This window comes from Neolamprologus multifasciatus, chromosome 13 (genome assembly GCF_963576455.1).
Source record: "Neolamprologus multifasciatus chromosome 13, fNeoMul1.2, whole genome shotgun sequence".
In the NCBI taxonomy this organism is placed as follows: domain Eukaryota; kingdom Metazoa; phylum Chordata; class Actinopteri; order Cichliformes; family Cichlidae; genus Neolamprologus; species Neolamprologus multifasciatus.
Window position 1 is genome coordinate 22,875,204 of NC_140451.1, and position 16,594 is coordinate 22,891,797.

Consider the following 16,594-nt stretch of genomic DNA (forward strand, 5'->3'; position numbering starts at 1 on the left):
TTGATGTGCTTTCTCCTGCCCTCTGTTTTGTTTCTGCTGTGGTAGCTAGTGGCTGTTCAGATCAGATCCCCATGACAACCACACCAGCAGTCTGTCAAATGCTATTATCTCGAGCACTTCAACAATGTGTCCAGCGCAAAGTGACAGGACATGAGTTTGTATGTGTGTGTATGTTTGCTTTTCGGTGCCTTTGCCAGTCCACGTGTACGGGCAAAACATTCATACACTTTTAGAGTCCTGCTCAGTCCATGAAAGCCTGCAGTGTTGTTTGTGTATCAGCTGCATTTTTCACCAAAATCCTTTCCTTTTGTGAGTACATGAATAAAAGGGGGACAATAGACGCAACTGAGTACATTTTTTTCAAGAGCATGACTAGCATACTTTTATTTTCTGCCACTTATAGTTAAAACTCTGCTACATTTCTGTAGTAAATATTATAACTTGTGTTTTACTGGATTGCATTTAGCTGAAAATCTGTCCATGCAGTTATGTAATTGTAAAGTTCATGGCAGCTAAGGGCCACACAATGCACCTAACTATAATAGCAATTCAGCTCAATGTACGCTGTTTTTCTTTTTAACATATGTTCAGAAATCAGTGTTTTTATAAAGAAATAGATCCTGCTGACTGCCTGCACATGGAGCAAGGCGATTGCCATGTAATTTAGTAGCTTATTTGATTTTTCTCTAAAAGAAGACAGTGCATTTAGTGTTTTTCATTCAGCTTTTTTATGTGTGTCAGCCTTTATTTTATGGATCTCTGCATGTCATCTTTCAGTCTTTAGGTTAAACGTGTAATTTTATATGCACCATGTGGTAACAAACTAATTTACATGTTAAGCAAACAATTTACTAGCTACACAAAAGCAGTTAAGTCAATATAAGTGAAGATCATTTACACTTAACAACAATAACTATTCACCAAAGCCCTGTCATAATCTTATGATGCAGAACTGTTATTTGCCCCCAACAGAAGTGAGTGATTTCATAACAAATTGACGTCTCACAATAACATGGATTTCTGTTCACCAACTAATAACTTGAAAGTAATAATAGATGCATTATGCTTATTTTGTACATATGCATTGACTAATGGCAATATATTTTGCAAACCTCTAGAATATTAGCTCCAGCTCCTTTCAGGTCCCCACTTGAGACCACGGTTGTAAAGGAATTAGATTTAGATGTGTATGGTTATTATGTCACAGCTAATAACCAGTCAGATTGCTTGATTCAATTAATGATTTGGACTGGCCTTTATCTCAGGCTTTCTCTTGCTCTCCTTCACACACACCACACATTGGACCACGTTATCATGTACATGTTGGTGACAAGCCGTGAATAAGGCAATGGAAGAGTTTGAAATTGATACCATGAGAACAGCTACTAAAAATCTCTAACACGTTTGAATCCTAGTGACCTTAATCTCAAGGTCACATTTTCTAAAAATCTTGTGAATGTAATAACTCAAGAAGGAAGTCATCTAGGATTTTCAAATCCACACCATAGATGAATTCACTAAAATCGTGAATGAATTTGAATCTCAGTGACCTTGATGTTAAGGTCAGAGGTTACGTTTTCTGAAAATCTTGTGAATGTGATAACTTGAAAACAAGACGATGTAGGACTTTTTCACTGGTACCATAGGTGTGATTACTAGGAGGCTGATAGGTAGCACTGGCGGTCGCATGTATTTTAAAAAAGATCTATTGTATGCTGTTATTGCTACTTTTTCTTGATAAAAGCAGCAATAACAGCATCCTTTCTCCTTTACTGATAACAGAACACAGCGTATATCATATTTTCTCTTTTTCACACAGTCTGTGAATCAGTGTTTGGATATTAACATAACAATGTCTGTGCTGGACAAAAGAGAATTCTTTTATTATAACTTTAAGCGGAAGGAAAAAAGACTTAGGTCAGATTTAACAATGCATTTGGATATCAAGGGAACTGTTCCTTGCACTGGACTGACTTGATTTGTTGATGTTTAGCTTGCCTTAGCCTGTGCCAATGGAGCCTAGTGTGTACATGAATAAGCTGGTATTGGAACAAGTGAGAGGATATGTCAGGGTGTGGATGACAAGGTTTGGCATTAAGGCAGCTGTCCTGCATGAATGTATCAACTGAGGCATTTTTTTCTGTGTTCTTGTTTGCAGCATCCCCTTTCATGCACTTATCTGAAAACCTGACTACATCAACGCCAATTCTCATACATTACCTGGCAGTGGTAAAGTTTTAATGGTACCTCATTTTGATTCTTTGATTTCTTTGGATTCTTTTAGGTTCCACAGCTTACGTCTTTCTGCCTGTCACCACACTAATGGTTTGTACCTGATGACAGTTTGAAATACTCCACAAATTTCTGTCTTCAGTTTGAAATCCTCAATAAAGCCTATCATCTACAATCTTCATTGCTTAATAGTTCAAGTGTCGCTTGCGTCAAACAGTCTGCCCTTATTGGTTTATTGCCTATCCTGACTGGTGTGTCCTCTGAAGTGTGGATGTGTGTGTCCTGTCAGACACCCAGCCCTTGTCTTGTCTCTGTTCTGCAGACAGGAGAAGGCAGAAGAATGTCAGCCTGCCAGTATCCAGCTGCTTCTCTCTTATTGGTATTCGAGGCACATAGAGCCGTCCTGAGTGTCTGTTGCACGTGCCAAGGAGGAATGTGGGAAATGAGGGGATAGAGGGAGAGGGGGTGATGCCTTTTCTCTCTCATGTTATCTAGACCTAAAAATAGAAAGCATCCTCCCTTCTTTTCTATTCCCAGCGCAGTTCTGTTTCCATACCCAGCCTCCCTTCCTGCTTCCCCTTCTCTGTTTTTCTCTCATCCCTTTCCTCTTTTTTTCCCCTCGTCCTTCTGTTTAGTCTAAACATGATCCCCGGAGCTCAGACTCCATAAGTGGACCCTGTTAATGGCTTTCCTTGATGAAGAAGGGGTGATTTCATTTAACACTACCAAATTCTCATGGCCAGACTGTCCTGTTTAATCGTCAAAATTGAAAGCAAGATTATTAAATGCACCTAAGTATGAATTTTCTTATTGCCAACAATTGCTATTTTTTTTTTTTACCACAAAGAAGTGCTGGAATCACAGCAACGTCTAGTAAAACCTGTTGTAAACCAATTTAAAAGCTATTGTTATTATTTTACCAAAACATAGCTTTGTATATGTAATTGTGTTAGGCTGATCAGTAATGCTTTAGTCTTGGAAAACTTTTGCACAGTCTATCTGAAAGTAATGCAGCTTTCTTCTTCATTTATCTGCTAATTTATGATAGCACACAGTTGCTGTTTAAGTGATGAAATCATGGTCGGTGGGCAGGAGGGATATTGGGTTTCAGTGGATTATGTTCTAGCACATGCCTAACCTTGGCTTAGTCATCGCGCCCACTGCCCGCCCACTAAGAAGATGAGAGTGAGAGAGAGAGACAGTAAGAGTGCGAGTTAGAGAGAGAGAGCGAGGCCTTGCCCCGGAACACTATCCCACCACCATCCAGGAACACCGTGTTGTAGTAGATTCAGAGACAAACAGAAAGAAAACTGAGTCAACTGAATAGTACAGAAAAGTGAAGACGGTTGAGCTAATAACTCAAAAGCAACGCATAACAGTGATGAGACTAAGGAAAACATTAACTACAGTAAAAACTGAAGCAATACTGCACTGGTGTGTAACCCTGGGGTCAGTTCTACTGGAAAAATGCTGAAACTTAAGTTTGTCGCTTATGAGCAAATAAAAGTGCAAGCTGTTTTATAGTAAGGTCGCTACTAACTGACCAAGATGTTACGCCAGCCTACACCAAAATCAATACTACCACTAATGCTAAAATTAGCATGCTGCTATAATTACTATGGTGGCTGCCAGTGTAACTTTATTCACTACTACAGCAAAAAAACAAGATACAGGGAATCACTTTGTAGCTTTTTATTGCATTAAATGTAATTTTAACGGACAATTAGTGAAGGTACTGTAGCATAACTTCCCAACTTTCTCAGTTTAGAAGTATACTGATGTCTACATGAAGGATATTAGCCAAAAACAGCAAATTTGCTGGTAGTAATGCTAAAACACTGAGCTGCACAGCTGATAATTGTCTGATGTTTATACTGATTTCAACTCCTTTAATATAAATATGTTTATTTAACTGTGACAGATAAGTAGAGACAGTTATAATAATAACACATCATTAGAAATATTGGTAAAGTTCCTTGTATGGTTTTATGCTTAGATACTGTAATAAATTCTGTATTATTTGATTTTAAGCTAACAACCTTAAAATCAAAAACAGTCACATCCTTCAAGCATCAGTTACAGCAATGGTAACATTAAAAATTTATATTTCATTGTGAAAAAGTCATGACATGGAACTTTAGTGTGCCCTGAAACCTAAGTATGTATCTGTATTGTTGTCTTTCTGGAATTTTACATTATTCTAAAAATGTGCTCTGTTTACTTAAAGCATGAGATGGCAGAAACCCTGCTGGCGGACAAAGGACTGCATTAAGTGTAGCAATGTCAAAGGAAGAAAGGCATCACTGGCTGCTTGTCTCTTATCCCTCATTCAATGTGCATCTCTTTCGCTCTAGTAGATGGTCGTCGCTTCGGGAGGGAGATGTTGAGGAGTCAAGGAAAATACTAAAGATCTTTCTACAGCCATATGCAAGAGACAGTTTTTGGGAAGGAAAGAGGCCATGACTTGTAAACACTGTAGAAATAAATGAAAATACTTTGCAGAAGGGAATTATGAATGCAAGTATCAGCTGGCAACCATCTGGAAAGCATTCAAATTGAAATCTTGATAATACCATCTGTCCATCAAACCAGATGACAAAACAGAAACGGGTGCTTCTGTTGCTGTATAGGAATGCTTTGGCTATGAGTTTTGCACTTCCAGTAAGGAAGGAAAGAGTGAAGAAGTAGTACATTAAATAGATTTGATGAGACAGTGTACTGCAAATGGTCATGCTTTTATTAAACAAAATGCCTGTGCTACTTTAGTTTCATGGAATGGCAACTTTAACAGGTAGACCAAATTTCTTCCAATATTATGCATATTATTACTTTTTAAAATTATCCACACTTTTACTTTGCTCAGTGTGGCCATGGATAGATTAGCTTGACAAATGTCAAAAAGGTTACAGTGTACACCATGCGATTCGCAATTCTCTCTTTCACTCAAAGACCTCCTACACCTGATTAGAGGAAAGCACCACTTACTGTGATGTTATTTAAACCTTGGAATATCTACTGAAGTTGGTTTCTGAGTATCCTACAGCGTTTCCCTTGGGTCGAGTGCTTTGGGACGTGGGTTCTTGGCGGTGGCATTTTCTTCCTGTGCCTGCATGAGTTCTCTCCAGTTGCTCCAGTTTCCTCCCACACTTCAAAGACGTGTTAGGTTAATTGGTGATTCTAAATTAGCTGTATGTGTGGATGTCAGCATGAGTGTTTGTTTGTCTCTGTATGTGAGCCTGACTTTGGACTGGCAGCCTGTCCTGGGAGTACCCCTACCTGTCATCTAATGCTGAGATGTGCTCCAGCCACCTGCCACCCTAGGTGGATAAACAAATGGATGCATGATGTAAGCAACACTTGTTCATTTTGTGAGTAAAAAGAATGAAATGACACCCCAAAAGCATCTTTTATTGGAGTTTTGGAAGCCAACAACACCAACACGACAATATCAGATCGTGCATAACAAAAAGGCTATACTAAAATTGATTTGTAGTACACCCCTCACATGTTAAGCATTGTGTATAGATGTCATGATGATGGCAAGACATAGAAATAATAATGGCTTGATTGCTTAAGTTGTGGGTGTGAGACTAAAGTGGTCTCAAAACATGTTATTTTCTTTTTACATGTTTTCCAGTCTTGTCAAGAAAAAAGTGATTTAAGCTATTTTAAAACAAACTCGAAGGTTTGGTGAGAAGCTGTTTGTCATTTAGAACATGAAATGAATCATACAAAGTGGACTTGCAGTCACTCCTTGAACGGATTAAAGCAGGATTTATGCACTGTCTGATGCATGTCAAATGGCTGGATCGTGCCAGAACGCCCCCCTCCCTTCGCTCGCCCCCCTGTGTCGCATAGTGGGTGTCTGTGTCACCCATTATCTGTAAACTTCTGTAATTGACAATTCAATTCACTCCCACTTCATGGCATAATTCACCACTTGGGTAGTTGTGAGGAAAAAAAAAAGAAAATCAGAAAATACCTTTTATCCTAGCTTTCATTTTTCATTTATTTTAAACTGTTGGCTTTTCTTTTTTCACTTTTCATTACCCAAAGCAACATTATCAGTGTAAATGAAATTCTTCACAGTTATTTTTAATTGATATGCAAATATAACATTAAAGAGAAACATTAGAAAAGTTGACTCTGCGTTAAAGTTTCTTTAGTTTTGACCTTTTCTGTTACTGCGTATTCAAATGTGCTTCTGCGAACAGGGACGTCCTGCCTGTGGTTTCACATGGTTATGCTGATGTGCACGTGGTGGTAACATGTTTGCATACGACAATGCACCTGCAAGACACAGAAGAGGAAGGCAGCTAGCTAGTAACCTTGTAAACAATAGTAAAAAAACAAACAAACAACCTATATAGTAAATATAGACCTGCAGAGTTCAACACACTTATTAAACTTGCACGTGCACACATTTTGGTGGGCAACACTTTCATGCAAACCTGACTTTTGTTTATTTACAAGATCACTCTGCAGGGCACATTTAAGCATGGCACAATGCAGAATTCAAGTGATTTGATTTAGTTCAATCCACTGAGTCATAATGAATTATTCACAGTGTTATCCTTTTAAACAAAATTTGGCTTACTACTAGTGCTCTGAACAGACAAAAGCTACTATATTTAAGCACACAGAAGCCATCACAGCACGCCACTCAGGTAGCCTTAAGTCAATAACACCACATAGGGAATCAAAGATCTGCTTGTTTGCTTGCAAACAACAGTCTCACTTTCATCCATTAGCAAATCAAACTAAATCAGATCAAGCCGTTAAAAGGCTCCCTGTCACACCCCAAGGAGCATTTCAATACTCAGGTGAAATCTTTGTGTACAACAACCATTTGTAAACACCCAAACAAATCAAAGTATGTTTTAAGAAAGCTGTCTGTGCGTCACTGTCGACCAGGGTTTGCTCATGATAATACTGCCGCTGTAAAGACGAGCTTTCACAATGGCCCGAGGTTTTTCTTATCACGGTTCTCATAATGGAAAAAAATGGACAAAGCTGTACACCACCAAATGGAACATTTTGATACACATTAATATTAGAAGTGACAATAGAAACCGAGCAGGAATAATTCTCATTTCATCTCATAAGCACTGCAACAGCAAATGGCAATGGATTTAGCTCTGAGCTTTGCATCCTCCACTTCTCTGCATTGTGTGTTCTGCTGATTTTATTGCCGATAATACACAGCGAAGAATAAAGAAGGCAGAGGAAACAAATGTTCAGCGCTAGAGAACATTCAAAAGTGGGAAGGAGTGAAGGGACATTTGAGGAAACAGATGCTCACATATGACTGATGGCTCAATGGAGCCTGATTGTGTACACAGAGACAGAGCTGTATTGATGAATACAACCGAAAGCAAAGCTAATCAAGCACCAAACTCCAGATGTTGTTAAATGACTAATCAGTGATTTGCAGAATCTGCTTTACAGAGAACAGAAATATACCTTCAGCTCGGATTAATTGCCTTCACCCCAGGCAGTGTTCTCACCTGGGCATCTGTTCCTCATGCTATGTGATCTCGGCCTGCTGTGAAACAGACTGTTGTTCATGCTCCATGTGAAATCTCCCATCAACACGCCTATGAAAATTGAAGGGATGACTGAATAAAGAAAGATAGGCAAGGGAAAATAAAAATGTAAAATAGGCATTAGAAAGAAACCTAAGACAAGGGCTGAGAAAATATTTAAAACTGAATGAAATTCAAATCAGGCTGCTTTATGCAAGATTAGAGTGAGCAAAGCAAACCCAACATGACCATCTGTTACCAGTGCAGAGAATTTAGCTTTGTTGGGGTGTCTCCCTGTTTTTCTTGGATTACATATTAGGGCTTTTCCACTTTATAACCCTAAGTGTTTGATGATCGATGTGATCTTTTTCTCTGTGGGTGGCACATAGTGCTAGGATAATTACTCCATTTAGACAGTTAGTGAAAAAAATATCAATCATTTCTGTGGTCTCTTTTCTTAAGCAAAATTATTCATTGATGATGTGTAGTAACACTGGAATGCTAGTAAACAAATATTGAATTCTGCATATTAGCGAGACAATTCCCGAGCCTTTCTGCTTTGATAAATACAAAAATGTTAAATTGCCCATGTGCACCGAATAAATAAAATCTATTATTTTGGACATGTTTTATTGATCATGCTTTTACTGAACTGTCCACACATTATTATGAGTGAATAGTGGCTATCAATGCAATGGCTGTTCTTTTGTATTGCATTTTAGGCAGTTCTTTGCAGTGTTTTTATTGTACATGTTCATAACACAGTGATGTTTAAACCACAATGACGATTTTTTGCTTTCTCTATTTTAAGGCAGTATTGTTTTGTTGGTCAAAAAATAAAATAAATACAAAAACTCAGTGGTTGCCACCATATTACTCAACAGCTCTGCTGGTAAGCGGGCAAACATTTACCTTGAATGAATAACTGAGGATGTTGGATATAAGTTTATAATGACATTAACAGTTTTGTAAGTAATAATGAAACAACAATTTACCATACCGCCAAAAAGCTGTGGGATTACAAATAACAGCAAAGACATAACTGCAATGTTTCATGCAAAGTGCATTCGCCTTTGTCCACCACATGCACTCTTCCCCCATTCTCCGTCTTTCTTTCTCTCTGAATGAGTGGTGGCAGTGCGCCAAAGTTGTCTTTGTGATAGCGGTCCCAGACTGTGTTGCTGTGGTAACTCATATGGTAACCTCAGAGAGACTTAAGATTCATTGCATCTATTCAACAACCTTGGCAGCACCAGCTCAATAACTTTCCTCACCTATCTGCTGGGTCTTTTTATTTTGAATGCCCAAATGGTGTGCTGCTGCTGCAGTGTAAAGCTTTTTACTAACTTTGTTTGCATTGAACCACAACGATGTTTTGTCCTTGTCAGTTGATGCTTCCCATTGCTATTTTTTGTAATCTTAAAAAAGTTTCACTTGTCTTTGAGAAACTGTTTACAGCACACTGGCTGTATGTTCTTATCCTCCACATGGGATTTGTACATTAATTCGGTGTATAAATGCATCAACCTGTCCAGGAGAGTTGATTCGTTTCTGTTGACAACTTTGAGAGGTTTTTCTTTGTGAAATAGTGAGCTTATTTAAAAAAAAATCTAAATAAATAAATAAAAGGAAAGAAAATGTGAACGTGAGCATTTTGGTTCCAAGTGATAAAATCATTAAGATAATGCCTTTTGACCTTGGACCTACTGTATTGTTACATGTTGGAGTTTTTGTAAACTACTGCTGCTTGTGGAGGGAAAAAATAGAACTGTTATCTCTGAGCCTCCACCACAGGTTCTGCCTCATTCGTGGATCCAAGGACTTCAGTTCAGAAGGAAATGAGATCAACCAACTACAGAGATTGTTTTATCTAGTAGACCTGTCATGCTATATAGCCACAGGTTCATTTCAGTCTGCTCTCCTGCCGCCTTAGGCAGCCAGACTCTGACTGGGTAATCCACCTGTTTTGATGCTGCGCTTAGAATAAAATAATCCCCAACTTCTGTGTTCACAAGCTTTAATAATGTCTGTTGTGCATATCTCTGAATTCTCTGTGAGCATATGGTCTTGCAATATGATTGATAATTGTTGTGTGCGCTGTGTGACATGTAATGATGAGAATGCCTGTGCAGTGTGTACGAATGCAACGTCTCATGATGTGAAAGTGATGTACTTCAGAGAAATCGTTCCTTGTCCTTAGATAACACTGTCAAGATAATACTATTCAACTCGTGCATCTGGTGCAGCAAGAGTCACCCATCACAACAGGGACAGCAAGACCAAGAGGAGAAAAAGAAGAATAGGAGTGGTTTTAATGTCCTCAGCAGCACAGCTAGGAAGCTAGTAATTTTATTGTTTAATGTAAAGTTTATATAGGTAATAATGTTCCCATTAAGAATGTCTCAAAAATAAGTTCATTGAGTGCAGAGGTTTAAATCTAGGTCAACCTCTAGATGAATAGCAATCATGTGTTAAAGTGTGAAACCACTTCCTGCAGCCTATAGGTTGTACAATAATCCAAAAATGAGTGAACTGTGACTCATATTTGGAAAATTTGCTTCAAGATGATAGTTGCTGACAGCAATTTTCAGGCCGTGTTTGTTAATTCCCACAGGGGTACCTCATCACTCCAAAATGCATCCAGTCACTGAACTGTAAAACGGTTCAAAACACCTAGACCAAATTGTTTTACAGTTACATGTAGGTAAGAATTCCAAGGTTCACTTGATAAACCTTGTTGTAAAAGAACAAATCACAGTTGCTGTTTCTATAAATGAACGGTGAACATTCCCCATCACGACAGCAAAACAGCTTTTAAAAAATTTCTTAAGACATTCAATAACATAGCTTAATGGACACCTTGCTGATGTGCTTACTATATAACCTTTTTAATCAATGATTCTTTTATTTACTTGCTATTCTTAGGAATAGCCCATCTCATAAGTGGGCTTGCTGCATTTAAGAGTGGCTAAAAGAAATCTAAGAGGGCAGCATTGATTTACAAACCCGGTTTGAAATGTTTTTTGCTGAAAATGGTGCTTCAAAACATTCTGATTGCACCCTGAGTACCCTCCATGATAGTCTTTGAAGTGCTTGAAGCCCTGTGCTGAAGCTCAGTATGTGCTTATATCCGGAGCTTTGTTAGTCACTTCATACGTACTGAGTCCTGTGCCATCATTATTCAATGATTCACACTGTGCAGCCAAAACACTCACTCTTATCTGTTAAGAGGCTGCAGAGACACAGTCAGACAGCTCTGGGTGGGTGGATGGGTGGGGGACAGAGAAAAAGAGCGATAGAGAGGCTCTTGCTCCCTCTCCTTCTCTCTTGTGGAAACGACTTTCGTCTCTTCCTCGCAACATGAAGCCTGAGAGCATCCCGACTCCAAGAGCTTTAGATCCTGAATATTCACGCTGGTGGCATTTTACCATGTGTAGGCGGTTTGCAGAGATAGGAGGGAGAGTGTGTGAAGTATTGATCAATGTTGCTGTTGTCCTTGTTTGCTCTGTGGCTCACAGTACCATCCGACTCTCAGAGAAAGGTAGACTGAGACAGGTTACCACTGTAAAGTACAATTGTTCCAAAGAGATGAACTAAATGCATTTTGGATTAATTTAGAAAGATTTTCTAAATCAAGCCTGAACGTTGTACCAAATCTACTTAAAATCTACTTAAAAGCACAGAGAACGACATTGAGCATTTTGTTATTCTGCAGTCCCACTAGACATGACCAAAATGATTGCAACTATGTGCAATATACTTGCAATCTTCTTGCCTTTTGAAATGGTTGCTTTGGAGACAGGGAGCAAGTCTGTAACCACTTGCAGTCAGTTGCTGTCTTCAAAGCGAATTTGTTGCATCAAGGCGGCAACATCTCGATGTAGCATGGAGTCAGTCCGCTATTAGTTTATGACCGAATGGGGTCAAGATAGCAGTTACATGAAATATACTTGTCATAATAAAAAATGAACTGTTTATAAATTTATTGATAAAATTGTGAAAATTATAAATCTATCGTAGTTTGTTTGCATTCATAGTCCAGTCACAAGCTCCTAGATTTGACAGAAATACTGACATAGTTACTATTGTGTAATTACTACACAAATAGTGATGTAGTGACTGCTCCAGTCTCTGAATGTTAAAAATAAATTAAATAAAGTCTCCAATTTTTCTTAGTCACAAGGAGGCCCCCCCCCCCCCCCCCACACACACACACAGTCCATTTCTTTTACTTAAACTGTTCAAAACTGTCACGTTATTCAAACTCTCCTGCATGGCTGTAGATCTTAATAGTGATCGATATATATTCTGACCACTAAAGTCTATTTGTGGCAGAGCTTCCACCATTTCTATCAGTTTACTTTACTTGTCTTTGAATTAGACATTCACATCCTTAAATTTCCAAATAACTAGTAGTCATGAAAGAGGGATACAAGTAGTGAAAGTTACTGAATGCAGCATTGACCATTAAAATAAAATATTATATCTCAGATTAGATTGTGGGGTATTGGACTGTGGATTCCTTTAGGGAGAAGATCGGCATGCAATTGGTGTAACATTGCTATTTATACAAACTTGTCTGGTGTCCCAGATATTATTCACATGTGTGAATAACTAAAATCCAACAACAAACAACAGAAAATCAAGGAGGATTGCCAGAAGCAGTTTAGGTAGAGCTTTTTTTTAAAGCTAAGATCTTGTTAATGTGTGAGAGATTAAAGATGTTTTTAGAACTGTATTTTAGTGCTACAGGTAATTCACATAGTACTGTGGGAGCAAGAGATTAACAAAACAGACAGAAATATGGATTTCACCCCCATTTTTAATTTTATTTCCATTTCTAGGTGTCTAGGTCCAGACTAATCTGTCAGCTCTTTAATATTTGCACGTGCTCTATCATTCTCAGTTCGCTTGTAATCACTAATTTTGATCATTTTCATCTTCAGAATTTTAGCCATGGGTCTTTATCGTATAATTATACATTCACAGCTGACTCATGAACTGTCAAACAAAAAAGTCGTTAACATAGCTTGTGCATAATCAAAACAGTTTCTTTCTTTCTCACTGATATGGCCAAGAAATTCATTTTCACCTAAACAAAACCCACATCTATATGAAATGCAGTTGGATTTATTCATATTGTGTTGAATTTCCCTCATGAGCTGAGCTGATAAGTCATACTGTATGTGTGTTATATAAAAGATGGAGAGGAAATTAAATTGAAGGAGATGAGCGATGAAGTCAGACCTGCAAGAACAACACAACCCTTCAGTGTAGCGCACAGTTATTGTCATGTCAAAACACAAAGTTAGATTTGCTTGAATACAAAAGAACCCACTGAAAATAAAATTACAGTGAAACACCTGTACGAAACATAGCACTTTGGAGCTTTCACTTGCCGCATAGTTTTTTGGGAAAAAGACAATAGCAGCAAAATATATTTAACTTAAGGTACTCCTTCATATCCAGTGAGAAGGACAACTTCATCTTATAGGATATGCATAAACAACTGGTGTTTTCACTACCTGTGCCTGTGTGGGCGGGTAAGTTAGAAGCAAAAAAGACAAAGGTAAGAATCACAACAGCATAAAACATGCATTTTTAGCGTTTTAGCTTTTTTGATGCCTCCATGCAGTTTTTTTGTTTTTTGGAGCCAGAAGTGAACCATATTCATAAACTGAATAGGGGTGCTTTTGCAAAGACACACTTATTGGCCAGTTAGTGCTAACTACTGGGCTAAGATGATACTAGAATTTAATTCTAGCTTAATTGTTTAATTCTAAACAAACATCTTGGACAGTCTGTACAACAAAACAAGCCATAATATTAATCAGATAATCCACTAAATTAGACACATAAAGCACACACATAGTGAAGAGGTGCAATTTAATGATTAATGAATTTCATGACCTATAAATGTGAAAGCATTTTTTTACCATGCTGAAACCATGCATTTTGATCCTGAAAAGTTGGATATTTTAACAGGAGTCTATGACTATTGGCTCAATGACTAGAAAATCAGCAGTTTTTGGTGCTTCTGGCTTGACTGTTCAGCTTGGAAGTCTGCTGCTTGATTAAAATAAACTTTTTATAAAAAATTAAGTCCATCATTTATTAAAATGCAGAATTCTTAATTAAAATCTAAAACATTATCGGTAAAAAAAAAGTCATGTACGCTGCATATCTTCCTGTTTGCAGTATTACTGCGATATAGTTACAATATAGGTTTGCAATTATCCATGTCATGGTAGTCGAGAGAGATTGAAAAAAGTGGCAGCTTTTTAATGCAATCACACTATTCATACATTTTACAAATAATAGCATCATTAAATAGTAGAGTTATGTCTATGTTAAAGTGGACAAACCTTGAGAGAATCACTACAACTGAGGTTTGTGTGGTGTGTGGACCAAATAAAATGTGTTGATTTCTACGTACATATTTTCCATGTGTATATTTTTACACTGAGGGAAGAGTTTAGGGAGGTAGCTTGGCATCCGATTGTGGTGACGCGTCAGCACTATGCTCTGCTCTGCTTTGCTCCCTTCTGGGTGTTCTTGGAAACATGTCTGCCTTGTGTTGCCCTGCCAGGCCCTCGAGACGACTCCCAGTGCATTTCCATCTTTGCCATGTGTGCAAATGTTTGTGTGTTTGCATGTGTGCCAGTATGTGGCTGTACACCTGTTTTTGTCATTTCTTAGTACGGGTTTTGGGTCTGATTTTAACTTAATGTTAATGCCGAAGACAATACAATATATTTTACAGTACTGATACTATTTTTAATTTTTGTCTCTGTTCTGCCCAGTTCATGTATGTGGTGGTTTGAGTACATAAATATAATGCAATGGATAATAATAATAAAAATTCACTGCTAGAACTCCAAAATTCAATAGAGACTGCAGAATCCAATAAGTGCAGCTTACTGGTGCTTTTATGTGACAAATGACACACATCAGAGAGATTTGTCAAAGGAGAGGCAGAAATCTGACAGCTGTGATGGTTAGTCACTAACTTTCTCGCCTTACTCTCTGTCCCCTGGAGACGTGGCTGAACCACACAGAAACATGTTTGTATCTGTTGTACCTCTTTCTCTCTTGCACACACACAACCTCCACTTACTTATACAAGTTCACAGAAAGTACTCACTCTCCCTTTTCTTCCACTGTCCCTGTCTTGTGCAGATGGAGGAGGTAATAGCACGCATGCAGGATGAGAAAAATGGCATCCCCATCAGAACAGTGAAAAGTTTTCTAACCAAGATTCCCAGTGTTTTTTCAGGTGAGTTTTCTCTTCTCTTCTCTTCTCTTCTCTTCTCTTCTCTTCTCTTCTCTTCTCTTCTCTTCTCTTCTCTTCTCTCCTCTTCTCTTCTCCCATTTATTGACTCAGACTCACCTGTTTTTTGGTCTTGAGATGCAGGCAAGATGCGATAAGCAATATAACTATTGCTTAAAAATGTTTTCACTAACACTGGCTGTTTTTGTGATCTGAATGCACTATTTGGTTTTGCTAGAAGTCTCAGAGGTTTTGTGCATACAACCAACAGTGGCATGCGAAGAGATCTAAAAAATGTTTTAACAGTGAGCAGAAACAAATGAACACAAGCACATAAATTTAAATCGCTAACTTAAGCAAGAAACACCTGAAATATCAATAGATATTTCGGGCTTGAAAAAAGGAACTAGCAGTCATCACATGACAAGTCTTCCATACAGAGTATGCAGCTGTATTGATTAATTTTAGATCTGGCCTATATAATTGCATAATTCTGTATAAAATATGCAAACAGCACAGCTAGCAAGCAGCTTTACCAGTTACATCTGCAGGAATGGAACAGAACTGCAACATATGGTGACAAGTTCTGTTGCTCTGCATGATTGCATACAACCTGATTTTCAATAAATGTGGGATAATGTGTGTGACAGGATAAAGGACCCACGCACACAGTGTTGCATGTTGTAAGGTATTTATTTACAGTGCATCCCACATCTCTGTGCAGCTTTCCAGCTGCGTCCCTGTGCTCTGCAAACCACACACAGCTCCCCTGTCAGGTCCTGGCGTCCTACTCAAATAGGGAAGGCATGATTAGACAACGGTCATCAGCTGTTCTGGTCAGCCTCCTCTGATACCACACCTTGCAAGTGAGAGAGGAAGTCAGCCATGACTACGGACCACCTTGAACAAAAGGCTGGAGAGCCAGATACCACCAGGTGATCTAAACGTTGGCATCCTTCATGCGATGGAGCCACTGTAGCCGGGCGTGATCCGAACAGAGGCTGAAATGCCGGTCCAGGAGGTAATAGCGAAGAGAGTCAACAGCTCACTCTTTTTCTGCTGTACTGTACCTGGCCTCCCGCTCTGACAAATCTTGCTGATGTATAGAACAGGGCGGTCAATCCCCCCTTATCTCCTGGGACAAAACTGCCCCCTGCCCCAGCCCAGGGAGGGAAAAGTTAGGAGTGTAGAGCAAGAATTCTTTACCTGCAAGAATGCTGCCTGGCACTGCTCCAAATCTGGAACACCCTTTTGGGTGACATCAGTCAAGGGGCTGGTCAGGTCTGTGAAGCTGGACACAAAACCGGGTGTGGTAAAGTAAAGTAGATAAACCAGCCCCAAGAACCGCCTCACCTGTTATCTGGTCTTGAGATGCAGGCAGCATGCGATAGGAATCGTTTTATCCATATGTTGACACACCTGCCCACCTCCCAAATGGTACCCCAGATACTGCACCTCCCTCTGTCCAAACACACACTCCTTCTGGTTTGCCGTGAACCCCGCCTGCCTGACGGACTCCAGTACCGTGGCCACACGCTGCACATGCTCCGCCTAGGTGTCACTGTGG

The 16,594-nt window shown here is 38.9% G+C and overlaps 1 protein-coding gene across 2 annotated transcripts in view; it reads left to right on the plus strand.

The window, feature by feature from the left end:
* The window catches only part of rgs7a (regulator of G protein signaling 7a), a 55,190-nt gene that overhangs the window by 10,774 nt on the left and 27,822 nt on the right, over positions 1-16,594 (plus strand). For both annotated transcript variants that reach the window (XM_085183030.1, XM_085183031.1), the window contains exon 3: positions 14,937-15,033. In XM_085183030.1, coding sequence (XP_085039156.1) covers positions 14,937-15,033 — 97 coding nt within the window. The remainder of the gene's footprint in view (positions 1-14,936; positions 15,034-16,594) is intronic.